General features: G+C 41.5%; 1 protein-coding gene across 3 annotated transcripts; it reads left to right on the top strand.

Moving 5' to 3' along the window:
* Positions 1-3,646: 3,646 nt before the first annotated feature.
* AKIRIN2 (akirin 2) lies at positions 3,647-21,076 on the top strand. 3 transcript variants are annotated; one of them, XM_074896011.1, is made up of 5 exons: positions 3,647-4,306; positions 15,242-15,385; positions 16,083-16,217; positions 20,001-20,072; positions 20,394-21,076. In XM_074896011.1, exons 1-5 carry the CDS (start codon positions 4,105-4,107, stop codon positions 20,402-20,404), a joined length of 564 nt encoding a protein of 187 aa, XP_074752112.1. In that variant the 5' UTR covers positions 3,647-4,104; the 3' UTR covers positions 20,405-21,076. The 3 variants fall into 3 exon arrangements, with proteins under 3 accessions (XP_074752112.1, XP_074752110.1, XP_074752111.1); XM_074896010.1 differs by having other exon boundaries at positions 3,648-4,306; positions 16,068-16,217; XM_074896009.1 differs by lacking the exon at positions 20,394-21,076 and having other exon boundaries at positions 16,068-16,217; positions 20,001-20,367.
* Positions 21,077-21,571: the final 495 nt, after the last annotated feature.

Below are 21,571 nucleotides of genomic sequence, written 5' to 3'. Positions count from 1 at the left end.
ACAAGACCTGGTTTTAATTAACCTTTCCTGAATGAGTGAAAGTATATACAGTATTTTAGAGGAAATGGATGTTTTGAATGTCTCTTATACTGGCAAATATGCTTCTGTACTTCTGCTGGAAGTACCTTAGTACCTTAGGCCTAAGAAACATATTTGTCCTGTTGGAAGCTCACTGCATGTTGCAGGTTCAGATCATAATTTTTGGTACAGTTTACCAGCATAAGCCAGCATCTAAAGAAGCAGAGCTGGCCTTCACTGACCTCTGGCTTTCATTCCTGTTCCTGTATCCTTTCCCTTTTACCAGTACTATCAGTGTGACTGTATAGCAAAGCAGACTGAGATTTATTCCATTTTTCTTTTGGCTGTTTTTTCTAGTTTGAAATTCCTGTACTAATCCCCATTTTTTTTTCAATTTTACTAATCCTTTTTCACTCAGAAGCGGACAAACACTTTACTGAAGTCCTGACAGATAACCTGCGTTGCATTTCGTCTACAAAATCTGCAACCACAAGGTGTTCCTGATACATCAGTAAGAAACCTTCAGTACTCATGGCCAAATTCAAGTGGAATGACACTGCTTGTGGTGAGATGGAACAAGCCCTAACTTTGCTCCCTTGTGGTGAGATGGAACAAGCTCTAGAAAACAGCTCAGCTAACTGGTGGTCCCGTGTTTGGGAGCACGACCGGTTAATGAGAAATGAGCCACTGTGTGAAGTGGGAGGAATATGGTTAGATGGCATAAAAGAAAATATAAGGACTGTGATGTGGAGCCTGCATCGAATGAATAGGATGTCTCAAGGAAAAGGAAGAGGAAGCAGAGTCAAGATGGTATATAAAGAGAATGAGAGGAAGACAGGAAAAAAGAAAACAAAAAACAATGGGGGAATGGAGCAATGGCAGAGGAAGGGGAAGAAAAGAGAATGTATAAAGACTAGCATTTGGTCAACTACGACATTTCCATCACAGTCCCAAAGCAATACACTAAAAGGGTTACTTTCCCACCCTATTCAGAGCTGCACAAAGGTTAAAATGTTGTCCTCCTTCTGGACTTGTCTTTTTAACAGGTGTTGGGCTTGAAGTGCAGATCTAATAAAACCTAGCACAACACCAGCTATAAATAAGCTCTCCCATTCCCAGTATTAATAAAATTTGTGGGTACTATTTAAAAATATGCTTATAATATATAATTTTAAAGGCACCCCATGTAGCACATAATGGGACACTGCCAATTGGTTATATAATAAGTAAGTAGAAGAAAGAACAATATAAACAGTGGTTTGCAGCCTTGACCCTATGGTGTTTCCTGCCACAATGAAAGTAAAAACACATGTTCCCTGACAACCATCAAGCACTTTGTCACTGCTGTTGGACATTTTGCTGCCTTAGGGCTTGTCTACATGCAAAGCTACATTGGTTGAGCTGGGTTTAATTTGCTGCAAAGGGCTGTGTGAATTCTTATTTTGACTTAAATCAGACTTACTTCAGTTTAGCTCAACAAATTAAAGGTCAGATAAAGCCTGAGTAACTCTGCTGATTAGGACAATCATGGTCCTAATCAATTGCTTACAATTATAGTGCTGCCTGCACTGGCAAAAGCTTGCTTTCTAGTAGCTTATCTTGATGAAGTTTTGCCTGATTCATCAGACTGTTTTAATTGACTTAAATTGTGCCTGAATGGCCCTTAGGATCTGGTGTCACAAGTTAACGTAACCAAATCTTTTCTGCTGCTGAATGCAGAATATGTAAAATATTGAGTTCAGTGGGAAACGGCTGATTATTCTACAATTATTTTTTTAAAAATACTGCACTCAAACACAGGTATTCTCAGCGTACAGATGAAGGCAGAATTGGCTGTCTTGATCCTGTGTGGGCACGAGGCATTTCAAACTAAGTAAGTGCAACATACACATGCTGAGAGACATCCAGGGTTTCCTTAATTCAAAGCCTGAGAGAACAACTTTGCCTTAGTCTTCCTGGGTGAAGTGCTTGGTAAGAATACTTGAACTGTTGCATGAACACAGGGACACTTATCTGCTTAGGGAAATGTAATGGAAATGAGGAATTAAATGAATGGAAAAGCAGCCATCATTATTCCAAAGAAGAATGTCCACAAAAGGAGTTATACCGGTATAGTAATAGTAGGACAATTACAACACTGTAATAACATCAGTACATTTCCTGAGCCTTGTTATGGAGAACCAGAACTCATCTTAGTTTTAGAAAGGCTTGTCATCATCCTCCTTACCAAGGAAATACTCCAAGTACTTCCTCTACAGAGGAGAAGGTAACAGCAGAGGAATAATTTTGCTGTTTTCCGTAATTAGTTTTAGGCCAAGGCAAGTCAGGCAAACCTAGGGTGAATTTCAGCTAATTGTACCAACATTGTCATGAGCTATCTGTCATAAAAAGCAAATATGAATTACAATTTCTACTTTTGTCGGGCAGAAAGGCTCTGCTAGGTCACCCCACCACCTGAAACCTCAGTTACGCTAAGAGCAGCGCAACCATATTGCCATCACAGACATCAGATCTGTGTTTAGACTGACTGGGTGCTGTTAATAGCTTAATTAACAATATATGCCACATATTGAATGTGTAAAGCAAAAACTTGCTTCCAAATGATAGTAAGGTTTGTTTTGTTCAGTTTTTTTAAGTGTTATTAGAGAAAGGCTAGCCTATGTTTCACAAGGCAACCAAAAACTAAAGTGTTAAAATTTAATGAAGACACATTCCTCATTCTATCTTCCAAAGCCAACCTGTCTTTATGCTCACAGTTAAATTAACAGGATTCGATACAGAAAGCTGAAGGTTACATATGTTTGGGGCCTGTCAGCCTCTGCTAGCTTTTCAACTGGGGTGAACTGCGACACAGTTTAATTTAGTTCGGAAGCTGAACAGGAAAGAGCTCTGCTCTTCCCATAAGCAGCTATAGCTCTTTGAACCTCTTCCCTCACCGCCCTCCTTAAGCAAGAAAGCCCTTTACGCAACTGCAAGGAAATCAGTTGGTTACACCGAGATACAGCTCTCGACATCGTGAGGCCTTTTCTGCTGTGCCCTGAGCTGTCACCTCCACCCGCTTCATACCGCCGACTCCTGCTTGCCCCCTGCTCTGCCTCCGTCACGGAGGCCATTAAACGCACTTTGCCCTTATTTCACGTACAGCTGCTGTCGGACCCGGCCGGCACCTGCCGGGAACAGGAGACCCCCGGCCGCAGTCGGCCAGGCCGCGGGGCCTAACGTAGGCGACGGGGCTCTCGCCCCCTTTGTGTCTCCGGGACCTGACAGGGGCTCCCCCTCCGCCCCTTCCCCAGGGCCGCCCCGGAGCGCCGGGATGCCCGGCCGCCGCGCCCCGGGCTGAGCCCTACGGCCCGCTCCCCGCAAGCGCCGCCAGCCCGTCCCCCCCAATCCCGTCCCCCGACCCACACCCCACACCGCAGCCTCCGAGGGGGGATTTAAATCAGAACCCGGAAGCCGGGGCGGCCGGCGCGGGGCACGCCAGGATTTGTAGTCCCGCCGTCCCCGGGAGCGCCGCGGCGCCGAGCCCCGGCGCCGGGGCGGGGAAACCACGAGTCCTATGAGCCTTTGCAGCCTCCACCGCCCCGGGCGCGCAGGCGCAATGCGCGGGGCTGGTTTTTGAATCCGCGGCGTTGTTATTGACGCCATATTGCTGGTGTGGGAGTCACAGAGGGGAGCGCCGCCGCCGCCGCCGCCCGGGCCCCACCGCCATCGCTCGTCATCGGCGGCCCCCGACCGGGTAGCCGGGCTCGGCCCCGCGCCCCTCGGCCCAGCTCCCGCCCCGCCACCGGCCGCGGGCGAAATTGGCCCGGCCAGGGCAGGGCAGGGCGGGCGGCGAGACCGGGGATCCAGCCGGCCGAGCCGGAGCCGCCGGGGGGGCCGGGGCCGCTCCCCAGAGAGAGGCCGACAGGGAGGCGGCGGAGGCCCTGACGCAGCTGCCCCCTCCTTTCCCTGCCGCCCTCCCTTCCCTCCCCCCCAGCCCGCCTCAGACAGCGGGGAAGGCGCCTCTGGGCAGGGCCGGCTGCCGCCGCCGTCTCCCCTGCCCCTCGCTCCGAGCCCCCTTCCTCCGCCCCGCCGCCGCCCCGCGCCATGGCTTGCGGCGCCACTTTGAAAAGGACTCTGGATTTCGACCCGCTGCTGAGCCCGGCGTCCCCGAAGCGGAGGCGATGTGCGCCATTGTCAGCCCCGGCCTCGGCCGCCGCCTCCTCGTCCTTCGCCGCCGCCTCCCCGCAGAAATACCTGCGCATGGAGCCCTCGCCCTTCGGAGAGGTGTCGTCCCGGCTCACCACAGGTGAGGGAGGCGGCCCCACCGTGTCCGGCAGCCCCCAGGGGCGGCGGCAGCCGGGGGGTGGCGGGGTGCGGGGCGGCGCGGGGGGACCTCGGCGGGGAGGGGGGCGGCGGGTGCGCGGGGCAGGGGGCCGGGAAGGCGACCGGAGCAGGGGGGGCGAGGAAGAAGATCGCAGGGTTGGGTGGGTCTCGCGGCCCCCTCCAGCCATTTTCTGTCGGGCTGTGCGGCTGGCGGGGGCCGGGGCGATCCCTGCTCGGCTTGGCACCGCCGCGGTGGAGACACAATAGAAATGGCCGTTTGCAGCAGGAGAGGGGGAGGAGGGACGGGGAGGAAGGGGGGGCGGGTTGGGCCGATGCGGGAGGGTGGCCATAGGAAAGGGGTCGGGAGGGTGGTGGTGGTGAGGCTGGAGAAAGCGACCCGATCGGGGGGAGTGCGTCGGTGGGGGAGGCTTGATCCGGTGCCGAGGAAAGGGGGAGGCCGGCTTTCCTCGCGTTGGGGACGGGCACGGAGCATTTTTTTTTTTTTCCTCTCTTTCACGGGTGCCTGGCTGTGGCAAGGAGAGCCGCAGGGGCGAGTCAAGCTGCGGAAGCGCCGTGGGCGGCGGGGGGCGGGCGTGGGTGTGGGGGTTGGGGTGACCGTGGTGTCTGCGGGGCGGGGGCTGGGGCTCGCTCCCCGCCAGCGCCCGGAGCCCCTCTCCGTGGGGCCCCCATCGATCCCCTGCAGCCATTATCGGTGGGTCGAGCGTTGCCCGAGCCGAGGCGGCGGCACCTCCTCTCGTTGCTCAGACATCGGGGGGAGGAGGGGGGGGGGCGGGAGGGAGGGCGGGGAGCGCGGCCTGTCATCAATCACCCGCAAAACGCCAGTGGGAAAAGGCAAAAGCAGATAAAACAAAGGGGTAATTCCGCTTCCAGCCCCTTAATGCGTGCCACCGTCCCGGCTGAGCCATTCTGTGGCATCCTTAAAGTTTCGTAGGAAAACCGAGCGATGAAAGGGATTGTGTGCGAGGGTGAGAGTTGCCTTTAGGGCAGATAAAATGGAATCGGGCAGTCTCCTTGTCTCGGAGACGCTGGGCGAGAACGAAACCCTTTTACATTCTTAACCTGTGAGAGATGAGTCAACCGGTGGCCCTAAAAGCTTCAGGTCTGTTTATGTAATTGGTGTCAATTAAAAAATCAACCGAGTTCGTTTTACCAGCGAGTAGGGAGAGAAGAAAGGAATGAATCTTGGCTGGGCACGCAGGATTGATGGGCCCTTGCCACGGTTAGTCTAGTGGGTAGCTTCCAATAATGCACTTAAGGACGGTTAAGCTCGCAGCCATGAGTGGCTGTAGCGCTGAGGTATGGATCTCTGTCCTTTGTGTGCAGGAAAAAAGCCCTCTGCAGTTGTTGCAGTTGAATTCCTTCTGCCGTTGCATTCGGTACTCCCTTTTAGACAAAAGTTGGCTCCGGATTACTGCTAGTATTACGGAGCAGTAAGTTTGTGTTTTCAAATCGCTATCTACTCCATGTAGGATAGTGCCTTGTTTCGATATTCTCAATTCTGAAAACTCTGCAGTAGAATACCTTTTTTACAGGTTTTAATCAAATAATTAAAAATTGCTGTGGAGGAGATATATAGAGGGCATACAAACCACTTAAACTTGGCATCAGCGCCTTGATTTTTTTTGAACCTCTAGGAAAAGATCTTGAATGAGTCAGCGGTCTGGGATGAGAGTTGTGATGGATGGCACTCCCTGGTACAGTGAGGCATTACATATACTTTAAAATAGATGTTTAAAATCAGAATTCATTTGCTTCTTTTTAGAAGATGTTACTTCATTGCAAGAATTTCTTTTTGCTTGTTTCTTTGGGATTTGGAGAGCTTAGGTTATGAATATTTGATATAAATATTGTCTGGCCAGTAAATGTGTATTACTGAAAGGAGAGAAATCAATAACATTTTCAGCAGAGATAACCTATAGCCGTATTTGAGATAATACCTAAACTCTGATCTTAATGATTCTGAAGATCTTAAAAATTAAAATGTTACTGAAGTTGAGCAAACACAGGCCTTAGCTTCTCTTGAGAAGATCAGAGGTGCAGGTGGTAATCCATGTGAAAATGTGATTTTGTATTGACAAGGGTGTGTTTTATATAAGTCATTTGTATAATAAAATGGAAAGCAAAGGACGGTAAATCAAGATGTCTCTTGAATGCTCCCGTGCAAAACTTGAAACGTTTATAAATTGTGCACATTAACAGGGTTTTTGCTTAAAAGCTCCCTTTATGGTTTCTGTAACAAAAAAAAAATCTTTATACAGTGCTATTGCAAACGTGACTGTTAAGCAGCTTGTTTAGTTTCTACTTTCAGTTGAATTTAGGGATATTATGACATTGTCTATATTTCATTTCTACCATCAGCAAATAAAATGGAGCTTATCATTTTGAAGGGGCCCCTTGAAAGGTTGTGCGGGATTCATCTCATCTAATTTTGTAAATGTACATCTGACCTAATAATTTGTGGGTTTTTTGATAGTTGGAAGAAACAGATGGTTTCTTCCAGAGCTCTGACTTAGAATGAGGCAAAGTGTGCTGCAGAAATATGTATTGCTTTCCCTTTACTGTAAATGAATTTACATGACCATTTCTGGCGTAGATGTCTACGTTTGGGTCAGATAAATCTTTCTTTGTGTGTGAAAAGAATTCCAGTGTGATTTCTGAGTGTTCCTGAGTCACTGTTTTGTTCAGTTTTCATGTTGGGAAGTTTAGTAACAATAGTCAGAGTTCAGTTGACTTCACTTATGGTTTCTCAGCGTGTTACTGTGATGCTTAGGTTTCCAGCACTTAAAAACTGTCTGTCTGAATTTTATTTAATGAAAATTAATGGTCGTACGAAATCAGAGCTCTGGATATAAAACCTGATGCTGATACTTTATTTTAAGTTACCTCTTAAGTGTTTTTCTTCTATATGATACCCTGCCCTGGTAGTGTTTAACTTCACCCAGTGGAGACTATGTCAGCACCAGAATTTCTTACCACATGGTTAATAATTTCAAAAGTGAATTATCTGGAAGCAGAATATGGATTGATTGAGGGAGGTGCTGAGAACTAAGAATACAGTGTAGTAGTCAGATGAGAAAACAGCTGTCTTTATAGAGTGGTCATAGACAAATAAACGATATGTCTGTTTGAGAGAGGGTAGGCTTATTCAAGATGAAATTTATCTCTCACAAGAGTGTTTTAATATTTTGTGGTTATTTGAACAGCTGTTAGGTCACTTCCAGTTTCTCAGTGAATTTGGCAGCTAAACTGTAATTGTGGCTTTACTGTCTATACTTTTTGTAGAATTGTGCTTACTGGCTTGAGCATACTCCGAGTATGAATGCTAATTTTTGGATACAATTGTTTGCATCTAAAATTATGTTTTTAAAAACTGTGTTCATTATAAGCAGTGCAGAGCATATTTTCCTGGCATAAGACAGGTTCAATTTTGAAAGAGTGACTCCTCTTAAGAAGTTTTCTAGTCCTTGAATACTACACATGAGTTTTATTTTCATGTGCATTCTAGGTATAAATGAGACTTCTGTATGATAAGAATAACTGCACTTGGGTCTGGATGCTTGTGCATAATGCCTTCTGTGTGTTTGGTTTCCTCTAAAGTCATAAGGATGCTGTCCTGTTGGGAAAGTGTTCAGTGAATTCTGGAGGGTGAAAGAAGGAAGCAATGGAAGTGTTTTTTTCTGTTATCTGCTGGATGTCTTAAAACTGTTATTTGCAATTTTACCCTGATTAAATATTATATTCTGGGCAAAATTATTAATAAACTAGTTGTCCTTTAAATTCAAAGACAGGTCAGTGTTAGAAAGCCTACACGTCTGGATATTTATAGGGTGGGAAATACAGTCCAAAGAATTGGAGGAGGGAGAGATAATGTTGACCACAGGGATTTTACATCTCCTAATTCATGATACATAGTAACTGAGAGGAGGAACTTCCATACTCCTCATCCAAAATCAGAGGTTAACTTGCAGCTAGAACTTTGTAGAATCTAAAAGAATGCTGTATTTAAAAACAGTATGTGAAATAGCTTAAAAATCCACAAACTGTTGCATCTGCATATGCAGTTTTTTCTCCATCTGAAACATTGATCTGCCTCAACACTTCCACAGCAACTAATGTTGCAAACCAAAAATTGTAGTGGGTGGAGTTACCAAGAACAGTCCTTCAACTCAGGTCACTGGTTGCAGTCCAAACGGAGATAGTGTCAAAAGTTTGATGGATATGGGAACTATGGAATTTATGCAGTATTTAGTAGTGAGTATGCATTATTGATTTTTGCTGCTCTAGTGGCAATTGTATGGCAAATTGAGTTGTTTGTAAGAGTCCCTCTCTCATGAAGGACTCTGCAAACAGAAGGTAGATGAATTTGTCTTTAATGTGTACCTTCTGCTGTCACAGAATAATCTGGAAAAAAAATTTGATCTAATTAGCACAGATTTTTTGACCTTTCTGATTAGGAAGAACTGTTAGTCTTCCCTATAGGCTGTCCTCCTATGACCTTTCAGTTGCCCTCTTGAGCAACCTTCACTACTTCTGTCTGAAGCTTGGTCAGACAGTGGCCAAGTATGGGTTTGCCTTTGAACAGATCGGGTGGCTTTGGAATGTGGCATATTAGTAGTGCTGCATCTCTTTCTGCTTAATTTCTGTTTTGTTAACATTTATCCACATATGTATTTATTGCTAAATTATCTTGGAGAGATGCCAAGTTTCTCATTGTGTTCCAGTATTGCAGAAATCATTAGGATTTTAAAAAACAAAACATTCCCACCCCTTAAGAAAAAAAGAAAAAGCACGTAATGGCTGCATCTGGAATTGATAATTTCATTTATATGAGAAATTTCTATATATATGCCTGTGGTGACTATAAATGTTAAATACCCTTGGTTGTAGATGTCGTAAAATGTTGAAGCAGTTTTTTGTTTCAGTGGCAAGTCTGATAAATGCAATGTGACATTTTTTTTATGTGAAGAGAAAGATCTAATTGCTGTGTCTAATACATTTTGCATTGCTTGATTTATTTTTCATTCCTCAACCCCTTGATCAGGAGAACTGGGATTTCCTGAAATAACACATTTGCAGAATGAGCTAATGCATATGTGAGCATCCGGCCTGTTGTGGGAGAACGAGAACCTTCATCAGCCTGAGACCTTGACTAATTGGATCTCGAGAGGTGGCCAGCTCTGTGCCACAGAGTCCATTATGAGCTGCTTCTGTCCGTCAGTAGCTCTAGACACTGGCTGTGAAGTGTCAGCATTTACACCTTATCAGGGTGGTCTCTGGCTTAGAGCATGCTCCTCTGAGGTGAGCATGATTTCCAAAAGTATATACATTCTGTTATTGAAGTCTAACAGACCATGCCTAATTAAGAAATATAACTGGAGTGATTGATGTCTGTGACCAAAGCAAGGGAGTAAGAGGAATATCTGGATTATTTTAATTTCTGTCTGTGCCTGTGCATTCCCTGGTTAAGTAGACAGAAGAAGTGAAGAGTACTGTTACCCATTGCTGTGCTGCCCCCCGGGGAAGCTGGCTTCTTAAAATTAACGTTGTATGTCAATAGTCCCGTGGGGAGACCGAAACTTAATGTGGTAGCATCAACTGGATGTTGAATAAGTGTGATGGCCTAATAGAAATGTTACAAATGTGAACTAGTGAAGCAGCTTTGCTCTAACAGGAGCTGAAATCCCTGAAGATGTGTACAGTAGACAAGAGGATAGCAATTGATTGATTCACTTAAAAGGAATCTCAGGCATGGTTCAGGTTTGAATGCATATGTTGAATGGTGACATTGCAAACTGAAATCTGAGCTTTAGGTTCCATTTCAGGCCAGGAAAACTGCTACTCTGATTTCAGCGTATTGAGTCACCTTCCTACTTGTTTTGCCAAAGTTTCCTTCAGCTAAATGAGAGAAGCCAGGAACTGAGATGAGAGTTTAAAAATCAAGCCAAAAAAAGAGAAAGAAATCCTTCAGGGGAAACAATCAGCACCTTCATAGTTGATAAGCACTTATTAAAATAGAGAAAATAATTGTTTGCCTTGTTACCTTTTCAAGTTGAACTGCTGTTTCCCTTGTACATAATTTCTAGGTAATTATAGGTCAGGATGAAGTAATTAGAAACTTTGAAAGAATAACTTTTTATCATGAATGAAAGGAGGCAAGAAGATGACATCACTCCTTGGAAATGAATATTTGGCTTTGTAACCATTAGTGTGACAGATCATATTTCGGATGTCGAACTTGGAATTCTGTTTTGTCCCCTTCATGTTTCATCATCTCTTCATTGGGTGTGAAAGCAGCTGAAATATGAAATCTTGGTTCCCCGAATCATATCTGAAACTCTGAAAGAATCCTGGCGTGAATGCTCTCCTTCATCTTAATGCAGTATTTCAGGGACCTTTATGCTCTTAGTACACAGAGCTCTAGATGAAAAAAGAGTACCTATGCATTTTATTATATTAAGGTGTGTTTGACTGAATCTCTTATGCCTTTAGTTGTCATGGTGAGACAGTAGCAGTCTTTGTTTGTCATTCTTTATTTTAGTCTTGAACCTGAAGGAGGAAATGGGGGCATATAATACAGCCTTGCATAACTGGTTGGAATTCATAGTCATCTTGAATTTGAAATGTCATTTATGAAGTACTAATTAATTTCAGTGTGTTAGCAGTGTGGCTTTTTCTTGCTACTACCCTAGATTCAGCAAGCCTAATTTTCACTTTCAGTACCTCTGCCTGGTGTTTCCTGTTAACTAGCTCTGTGTCTTCAGAGGTATCTCTTACCAGTAGGAAACACTGAAAATGGGGGATATAGTGACATTAAAAAGAAACTGAGGATAGGTCACAGTGATGTATGTTTGATCATATTAAATATATTCCTTTTGGCATCTTACAAGTGAATTTACTGCGTGACATACAATGTCTGATTTGAACTTCATGTATAAGATGGATGCAAGTCTTTATTTAAAATATCCGAGGAGTTCTAAGACATACGATTCCAGTTCTCACTTCAGTTTTATAGTCTTAGAGAAACTCAGATTGGGTTTTCTTTAATGAATGCACTTTGGATTCTAAATTCTTACCTATAAAACAATTTGTTAATTAAAATGCATGTAATTGTTAAAAAAAGACAATTTGGGCCTCCACATCAAGGAACACATAAAAAACTTGTCCTGTGTTTGACACCAGTTAAATGCACATTTTAATTCAGTTGTCAGCTGCAGAGAGAATAGTTAGAGCTAATTGGAAGTAAGGGAGGTTAAGAAACCAAGCTTGAAAAGGCAGGAAAGTTTTCTGGAAGCAAAACTAGGTTGGAGAATGAGATCTGCTAACTCTAAGCTTAATTTAACTGGGCCAGAGTTTTAAAGGGCTTCACAGTTAGATGTCTGCCACATAGGTGGTGTTAAAAAGTTGTCTGGTTTGCACTGCCTTAATATTTTGTGGCTTCTTTCAAGTGCTGAGATGCCATAAAAACTGTTTTGAACATGTTTGTTCATCAGATGTATTTTTGTAGATTTATTAAGCAAAACTGTACGTGCCAGAAGTAACTTGGTACATTTAAACAACTTTTCTTACTCTCCTAGATTGTTTAACCAAAAAAAAGAGACAAAATTCAATTTGGCTTTCAGATTTTAATTTGAAATCAGTCATAAATATTTGCGAGCTGACCTTTCACTTCACAGTGGTTATGTTTACAGTCAAAGATTTTATGCCGCTGTATGTTAATAAAAATGTCTACTCAGTCTTCGCTGCTGCAGAAATGTGCCTGCTTGATTTGAAGCATTACTGGTCTGATCATTCATGTGAGAAGTCATTGGACAGTTCAGTGCTACATTAAACTTGTGTTTCTTTGCTATTAATCCCCACTTTACAAATGGTGGAAATTGGGAGGTATGAGATGAATCATTCTCACAGTCATCTTGCCTGCTAGCAGCACAGTACTGGGTAGAGCTCGTAGTCCAGTTCTCTGTGCTGAGCAGTAGTGCCTTAAATTTCGTAAGTTGGGCTAAATAGAGGAATACTGTTTACCAAATCAGGTTATGTACATGCTCAGCAAGTATTCAGTTAAGACTTCAAATATCAGGCTTTTTTCTCCTGGTGGCTGTTTGCAATGTAGACAGTGTACTGTCATGTTTAAATAGTCCCCTCCTCCATCCCTCTGTGCTTAGTTTTATACCTTTACCTGAAGTTATAGTAATGCAAACTGTCAGAGTGGTTTTGTCAGGACAAGGATCTCCCGACATATGTCAGTGGCATTTTTTGAGGTTTTTGATCTTCAAAGCAAGACTTAAAGATGGCAAGTTAAAAAGTGTTGTCAAATTAGAAGAAGATGAAATTACTGTCGTATCATTGAGACTTCTGTGTCCACAATTCAAGATAATTTGGCATACATCACATATCCTTGGCACACAGATCTTAATTTTTCTATCCCAGTTGATAAGTTTTCGCAAAGTCAGTACCTGATTTTTCCACCTCCCCTCCCTCTTCCTCCCCTGTGTTGTGTTTGCTCCTTCTCTTCTGGCTGGTATTTTAACTTTTTCTCTGAATTACTCCCTACTTGCAGGGGTTGTTAGGGCTGGAGGAAACCTGGATGATAATTGTTTTAACTCTTGCAGTTTTATCCATTGACCAGTCTGTTTAGGTTTTCTTTCTTAACGATTCTGTGGTTAATGTGGTTTGAGAATGTTTCTGCAAAAAAGATAATATAAAGGAGAGCTGTAGAGAAGATTTTTATCACAGTTGTTACAAGCTAAATTTGGCTGATGTTTTTGCAGTTCATAAGAATTTGGAAAGTATGCCCAAGACCAAGTAGTCATAGTGAAGGATGCACGTGGTCTGTTACATTTTTTCAGTTAATGTAAATACAGTGTGAATGTTTGCAGTCACATTTCTCACAGTGTAGACGTGCTTTAGGACAGACTTTATTTTATGAGGTAATTTGATTCCCACTCAAAATTATGTAGTATTGCTTTAGCTAGAACAGCACTTGATTTTGAGGAAAATTACTGTTTTATCACCATAATGCTGTTGAGTAAAAATGTTGCAGGATCATTCTTCAGCTGATGCTGCAGTGTGTATGCACGTGACAAATTCTACATGGGATTCTATTTAATTTTGAAAGCTTGGTTGTATTTTAGTTTAACCTGGTTTATGTATTTCTGTACCACGCTGCATTGTAGTGTGTGTAAGTGTCCTACAGAAAGTATGAAACCTCCAGCCACCCTTGAGTACTTTTTTCCTCACTTTCTCGTAGTTTCCTTCATTTCCCTACTGCGCTTCTTTATTTCATCATCTGCATTTGCTGCTTCCTTGAACCAAATTATTGATCTCCCTTTACAAAGTTGAAAATTGTACAAGCACTGTAGGCATGGGACTGAAAAGATATAAACTTCAAGGCCTTAAATCAACAGACAAAATCCAAACAAGAAGCTCCTTTGCTGAAAATGCTGGTATTCCTGTAGACTGGAAACAGTTTCCTCTCTTTTCATAAATTGGAAGTCCCCAGACTGACTTACGGAACTGAAGAACCACCACAATAGTTAAACCTCAGAACTGGGAGTTGGCAAATGTTTGCTTCTGCTTGGTCTAGCATGGGCTTCAGCCACTGACTGAATAAGCTGGTAGCTGAAGTTATTTTCTTCACACAGTTGTTAACTAGAAAATGTTCAAACATGGAACCTCAGTTGTGTACTGTTTACAAACCTGAAAATGAATTGAGAAGTTTTAATGGTATTGTATTGGCAAAGTGTCGAACAGAAGTAGGAAGGTACTAAGTGGAGTCCTTTGCAACTGTGACATGATCACACGGATTTGTATGTATGTGAGTTTTGGAAAGCTGTCTTTCCAGAAGTCTCAGGGGAAGCCAATCCTGTGGGAAATTTTTTAAAATGTATTTGAGCATTTGAAAGTAAGAATTCTCATTAAGAGAGTGTCTTTGGAAGTCTCTTTCTGTGAAGGTCTCTTGTAAAAAATAGAAAATGGCTTGCCTTTTTTTTTTTTTTTTTTAATATATTTTACATTGCCAGAGGATATGCAGTTAGAGCGCTGATGTAACTGAGAGCATTTTGGTAGATGGAATTTCAGAGACGTCACACAGGATCGATAGTTTTATTGCAATGATTACTTTTTTCCTTGCAATTCTACAATGGAGGTGAGATTATTAAAAGCACTTGCTGTATTTTATTCGGTGCAGACGAACGCTGAACTACATATTGCCATACTCCTTTAAAAGAGACTATCGATCCATCTATTGTGTTTATTTGGACAGATCTGAGGCTGTCAGAAATGTTTTGGAATGGTTTTGTGTTTTGCTCTTGGTTTCCAGTTCTTTGATATTTTAAGCAGTAGTTGCTTTATACATGTTCTGTCTAAATCGTGTTTTTCTCTCCATTTTGCTGCCTCTATGTCAGTAACTGTACACAGAGAAATGGTGTTTCATGTACATGTTTTATTCTGGAGTCTTTTGTTACCCTTAACTGTATGAATGATAAATGCTGTCTTGGGGAGAAAGATGATTGCAAACCAAATGTATGAAGGGATGATGATGAATACTAGTAGAAGCTCTATAGCCTCATTTTTATCCATGTATATTGTATAGTTGATAGTTCCTAAATTTTAACCTTATGCTGTTTGTTTTTCTTGGTAGTACTCTGACACCAATACTTGACCTTACCTAGCAACATTTTTGCTAGTGTTCTCCTGGTGGAAACAGTCTTGAGTTACTTTTCTTTTAGGTAGTTTCATTGTTTGTCTTTGGTAAAACATGATTGGTTTTCCAGACTGTGTGTTAAGAGTCTGGCTTTTATCATCTGATAATTATCTACAGTGTTTGGTGTTTGAGTGGAAATAAGTGAGATGCTGAAATGTAATTATTATAGGCTTAATTTTTTAATTGTTTCTCTCTTAGAACAAATTCTGTACAACATAAAACAGGAGTATAAACGCATGCAGAAGAGGAGACACTTAGAAAATAGCTTCCAACAGACAGATCCTTGTTGTTCTACTGATGCACAGCCACATGCATTTCTTCTTACTGGACCAGCTTTGCCAGGTACCCAGAAAATTCTTTGTGATTCTGCTATGTATTTTTAGATTGTAAATAATTTTCCCTAGTTATGTGGTGGTTTATGGCACCTTCTCACCAGTTACTGTTGGGGTTTTTTGGGCAATAAATTCTGTCTTTCTGCTATTTGTCGTTAGGCTGAGTAAATAATTTCCCACACTTATCTGGTGGTTTATGGCATGTTCTCACCAGTTACTGTTGCTTTTCTTGGCAATACTATCATTGATCTGGAAGATTGTAGCTTCCCATTTGAAGAATCAATAGGACACAAAGCTTGCATTGTTTTCAAGAGACCATCCTGCATACTCTGATACTGTAATAAGCTTTTGCAGAGCAGCTGTCTTTGCACAGATATGCTGTACTGTAATTTTTACATAAAATAGAAGCTTAAGTTTGTAAACGACAACTGCCGTGTAAATGGTGTTCACAGTGTTTGTGTAACACTTTGGAGTTTTGATTCCCCTGTGTACTGCCCGTTGTAGTTGTCTTCCTTTTGAGTGTCCAATCTTACTTTTAATAGTAATGAAAAGTGTTCAAATGGCAGAGAAAGACTTCTCCACGTGTTTTTTTAAAGTTCCTTTAGTGTAAAAGACAGGAAGAAAACTGATCATAAAAATGGTTCTGAATTACTTGTGAGTGTAAATTGGTATGCCCGAATATTTAATCTTAGGTACTTCATCTGCAGCATCATCACCATTGAAAAAAGAACAGCCCCTGTTTACTCTCAGACAAGTTGGAATGATCTGTGAACGTTTGCTGAAAGAACGTGAAGAGAAAATCCGTGAAGAGTATGAAGAAATTTTGACCACAAAACTTGCAGGTATATTATAGTTCAAAATAATGTGTTAGGGTGAATTTGAAAGCTTGAAATTTTCTCATTTTTGTGTTAAGTTGGGTTTTCTTTTCTGACCCAATCTGATTAAGGAATGAGATTGCATACAGGACAGAAAAAAATAATGTGTAGTCTCTTTGATACATTTTTTCTTCTATGCTGCCTTGGATAGAAACTAGGACTCCTGGGTATTACTATCAATGGAACCAGTGGATTTATTTCAGATAGAACTTTCTCTTGCTATCGTGTCTGAATTGACCATTTCCTTTTCATTTCTTTTTTGCCAGAAAGACTTTCTATTCTGCTGGCTTAAGAGCTCTTTGTGAAGGACTTCTTTTTTTCCTGCTTGGAAACTGACTTCCTTTTTCTGGAATTTGGCAAGATGACAGTACCTAATGTTTCCCTTTCTCTTCCCAGTATTTACCATTACACTGCTGCCAGTGGTGTTTGGTATCTGCCTGAGCAGCAGTAGTTCAGCTGTATTTCTGGTGCTCTGTGTTGAATTGTTGTATTTCACACCATTCAGCTGATATTTTTGGCGCCTGATGCCAACGTACCTTTCCATAAGGATCATGTGAATGTCAGCATTGTAAATATGACCTTTCTTTAGTTGTTGAAGTTCTCTACTTCTAAGCATCATGCTAGCATTTGAGCACCAAAATTCTGGTACATTCAGAAGTAGGTGCCTTCACAGTGTGATTTGGTGTTTAATTTAATATTTAGTGTGATGATAATGAACATCTGAGTGCACTCTTCGGCAGCAAACCTGCTTTTGAATGCCCATGGCTGTTCTACTTCCCGTCTGAAAACACACTAGAATTAAAGTTTGTTGATCTCTTCAGGTGTGGGAATAAAACCTTCTATAGGTGTGCCTATGTAGAAAGTCACCAGACTTGGGTCAGGCTTGTGGGTTGCCTGTGATAGTACTGTCTCTGTACCTGGGCCCCTGTTCATATTTTGTGCTTGCTGATCTGCCATGGCTATGTAAGAAATTGCTGTAGTTCTAAGTCCCTCTTAAATTTACATCTATTTACAACTATAACAAGAGCACTAAATACTTCTGTTGCCTTGGGCCCAATATTCCATTTCTATGTTTTTCTTTTTAACCTGCTTCAGGCTGATGAATTGGGACTCTGTAGAGCTTTTTTCTTGATTTATGTGTGTTAGGAACTGGGTCATTTCTTGCATTCTCTTAAATGCATTTCAGTTAGCAGTGATCATCATAACCATTTGAAGACCAGATATATATACATACGTTTGTTTTCAGCGCTTTCTGAGTACAAACTTGTAGTTCTTTACAAGCAGGAACCCCCCTGGCAAGTTTCTTCCATGTGCTCCATCTGTCAGTCCCAAAGGGAACATTATCATTTTTGGTTCTGTTTTTGGGAAGGGAGGGGTTGCGATTTCTGTTTGGGTGGTTGTGGTTTTACAGTGAGATGAGTTAGGTTTACTTGCTTTTACAATGGTGGTCACCAAAACAGCCATTAGAAAGATCATGTTACTGCATCCCATATATCAAGCCAATAATACATTTTCAGCATTATATGGGAATTTAAAGAGACTGCCAAAAGAATTTAGAAATTCCTTACATAGAAGACTGGTTATGTTTTTCTGCTGACAGAATGATTATATCCTTTTCTAAACTTTGTACAGTAAGGTGATACTCATTCTTAGAAACTAGTCAAGTCAATGGAAATGTAACTAGAAATTCTGTAATAAATCTCAGTCAGATAGCTTCTTCAAGGGACTTAATGTTTGAATCTCAGATATTTTCCTCATTCCTTTCTGAATCATGATTTTCTTGTAGGTAGTTAGATACTGCCTTTTTTTTCTTCCCCTTTGTGAGCAGAGTTGCCTTTCATGCAGAGTGTTTGATAAATGGAAGACATAGTTCACTGTAATGCCCTGATTTTCCGCTTCTGCCCCACATCTTAAACTGCTGTTAGCATGAACTTGGGTTTGCAAGATCCTTTGCAAAAAGGTTTTAAAACCAGAGGAGTGTAAGGGGCTAAGTGAAACTTCAGCTTGAATCTGTTTGTGGAAAAAAACATTTTTTATACTAAAAGTCAAGCCATAGAGTATAGTAATCCTATTTGTATTCGTGTCATTTAGCTACCTTTTGATTTAAAATAGTTAGAACGTATGTGAGATGGGATGCCAGTGGTGTAAGTATCTTTACAAGCATTCACTTAAATTTTCAAATGGTTCACTGCAGGTTGCTCTTACCTTTGGATTGCTTAACTTCAAATCTGAATACCACAAGAAAGAGGATTTTTAGTAACCGTGGATTCTTTACATTTCCAAAGCTGTAGTTTTAACAAAAATGATGCTACAAAGCAGCTGCATGTGTTGACTTAAACCTTTAAAGAAGAAAGCGTGCAAGTTGGGTTTCTGGCCTTTAATCCATACTTTTAGGAAAAGTTCTGGTTGCTGTTATTTTTGGAAATGGTTTCTGGGCAACAGATCCTTCAATCTGCTCTTTGTGTTACTTTGTTGTTTGGCTAAGATCCTTGCATGGCTGCTGAAAAGCCATCAGTCAGAACTGCAGGGAAACAGAGGTCCTGCTTGTGGGCAGAGGGGAACTGGCTGCTGTGACCCTGGGCCCCTTCACTCAGGGATGAATGTCCTTAGATCTTTGGGTCAGGTCCGTACGTTGGGCTGCTGCTGCACTACTTGCTGATTACTGATACCCTGTTTACTTCAAAGGTGAAGCTCATCCCTGCAAGAGGATGGGGACTTTAATGGGGCAAACCTGTGGGACTAGGAACCACTACAAATCTAACTGCATTTTTGGTTGAAGATTGCCTTCTTTGACCTTGCCCTTTTCTCAGAACACCCCACATTGCTGCAAATGTATTTTTCCACAAGGGAGGAAGGGGAATGGAGAGGAGCGGCATCTGGTAGATATTACTCTCCTTGTTCAATTTCCTAATTCTGAAAGGTGATATCCTGCTGATGAGTGCAATATTAAAACTGAGTAAAATATTGCGAATGTATTTGTATGTATGTGTGTATAGAAAGAATAATCTTTCTGGGAAGTAACAATGCTTAGTTCAAAGCCAAATTAATAAGTTTGATATCTAAATTTCACTTCAGATCCCACAGTAGCTGTTTTCATGAAGTTCACAGTCAACTATATGTCTCCTATTGTGGCTATTTTTTGTGATTGGAATTAGTTGTTAGTCACTTAGCATTTCATCCTTTTAGTTTGTCGTTTGCTTTTGATTTTCTGGTGGTCACCAAAAAGAATTTTGAACTCCGTAGCAAGTCTCTTTCCTGTGCTTCTGTGTTTCCATTTTGTTAAATTAATTTTCTTACATCTGGTAGGGATAGGAGCAGAGAGAAGTTATGTTTCCAACCCTAGCACTGACCTTAATGCCATGTTTCCTTAACTACTCTGCCCCCACTATGGATCTGTGAAATGGGCACACTTGATTACTTCAGAATAGTGTCTGATGCTTAGCAGGTGTTAGGTGTATTGAGGTCTTTGTGCAGCATAATTCTCTTTGAGCATATTACTGTCTTTCCCATTCCCAAACTTCCAGAAGTTTGTAAGGGAGAGCCTTTTAATTAAGGGGGAACATGTGCTGCATTGTTGTTCTTGGGGATGAAAAGGAAATGGCAGCTATGAACTGTGTAAAGTCACTTAAAACTACTGTTAGTGGATGTGTGTTTAACTTATGATTTGTATGTATAAAAAAGTAGCCTTAAATATTTTTCAGCTTGAGTTAAACATAATATATTCACACTTCTAATGCTTCATGCTTGCAGAACAATATGACGCGTTTGTGAAGTTCACGCATGATCAAATCATGCGACGATATGGAGAACAGCCTGCCAGTTGTGAGTATCTATTTCTTCGGGTTCCTGTAGCAGTATTAAATGAATTACCAAATATTCAATAATTTAAATGGCCACTGTTTGTTGTTAAGCTTCAGCTAGACCCCAAGTTAAAATACTTTAAATTTGTAATGTGGAAGACTGAGATTGAACGGAAGATGTGTGAAAATTCAGCTTTTGTTTAAAATATCTAGAAACTGTCTTCCATAACGTGCTGGGTTTTTATTTTTGAAGCAAGTTTTGATACTGCCATAGCAGGTTTGTGATAGAGCTGGCATTTGTGAACTCCCATCATTAACTCTTTTTTTTTTTTTCTCTTACCAGATGTTTCATGAATCACACTTTCTGCATATGTGGGCTGCCCTATACACCCTGTTTTATTGTTGCAAGCTGTCCCAGTAAAGACTTGCAGCAATGCCATACTTTTTCCCCCTGTGAACACAGGTTATTTCAAGCTTTTGTCAGTGGCAACCACTCTTATGCAGCAACTGGTTTTGGAGTGCTCCCTGATGTCAGTACCACCTGGATGTGGACCTTTGCTACCTGTAATAATACCAGTGGCCTCATTTGCTGTATCATTACAATTTGGCTTCTTATGTTAATAAGTTTGAAAAAGTAAAGGATTAAAGCTGGTGTTCTAGAAGTTGCCCTTCACTGGTTGTGTAAATAAAAATGTAGAATGACACTTCTGACTGAAGTTAGTGTGGTTTTCATAACTGTGCACTACAACAAAGCTGTAATCACAGTTAAGTTAGAATGTAATCCCAGGACAATTTTAAGCAAATAGCCCACAGTACTGCCTGTGAAATAGTGAAGGAGGGCATTTCTGTATTCCATGACTTTTTTGGGGGTTAAGAATGGGTTTATATGATTTCTCATTTTTGTAGTTTTTATTTATTCTATCAGTCTTTAACAAATGTTTATTGCTGCAATTTTTCAGTGTATCATTGTTTTACTGCCCTTGTAGTACTGGAATTTAGTTGGAAGAATAAAACATTTACTTCTAATCTGTTTGTTTTTAATATGCAGGTGGAACTTTTGCTGTGTATGAATAAACTTAAATCTGAGTGTTTAAATGAAAACTTTATTTACTAGCAATAGAGGGTGGGTCAGAATTTTAGATCAGGAGAAGGAGGTGGATGAAAACCTCAGGTAGTTCTTCAGAGGCAAAGAACTCTTCCTTAGACTGGCTGTATTGTTTCCTGTTGTGGAGGTTTGCTTCATACAGAACTGACAAGAAACTGTTGATTTAATTTGCTGCGGCTGACTCAAACAGCTGTGCTTGTCTTCCTTCAGATTTGAATGACACATCAAAGGAGATCTGTTCATAAGATAGAGTAGGATCTTGCACCACAAGCTGGAACTGCGTAGGTATTGGAAGAGCTAAAGGTGTGTATGTAATCTTTGCATTCAGGGTCGAGGAGTTTGTTGTTGGATGCATTTAGCTGTTTGCTGGCTGCAGTTCTGAGTCTCAGTGTGAATTACTGAGAAGTTAGTACATG

This window comes from Athene noctua, chromosome 1, assembly GCF_965140245.1.
Source record: "Athene noctua chromosome 1, bAthNoc1.hap1.1, whole genome shotgun sequence".
Lineage (NCBI taxonomy): Eukaryota > Metazoa > Chordata > Aves > Strigiformes > Strigidae > Athene > Athene noctua.
The sequence above is the reverse complement of the archived record's forward strand: the minus strand, read 5'-3'. Positions and strand labels throughout refer to the sequence as shown.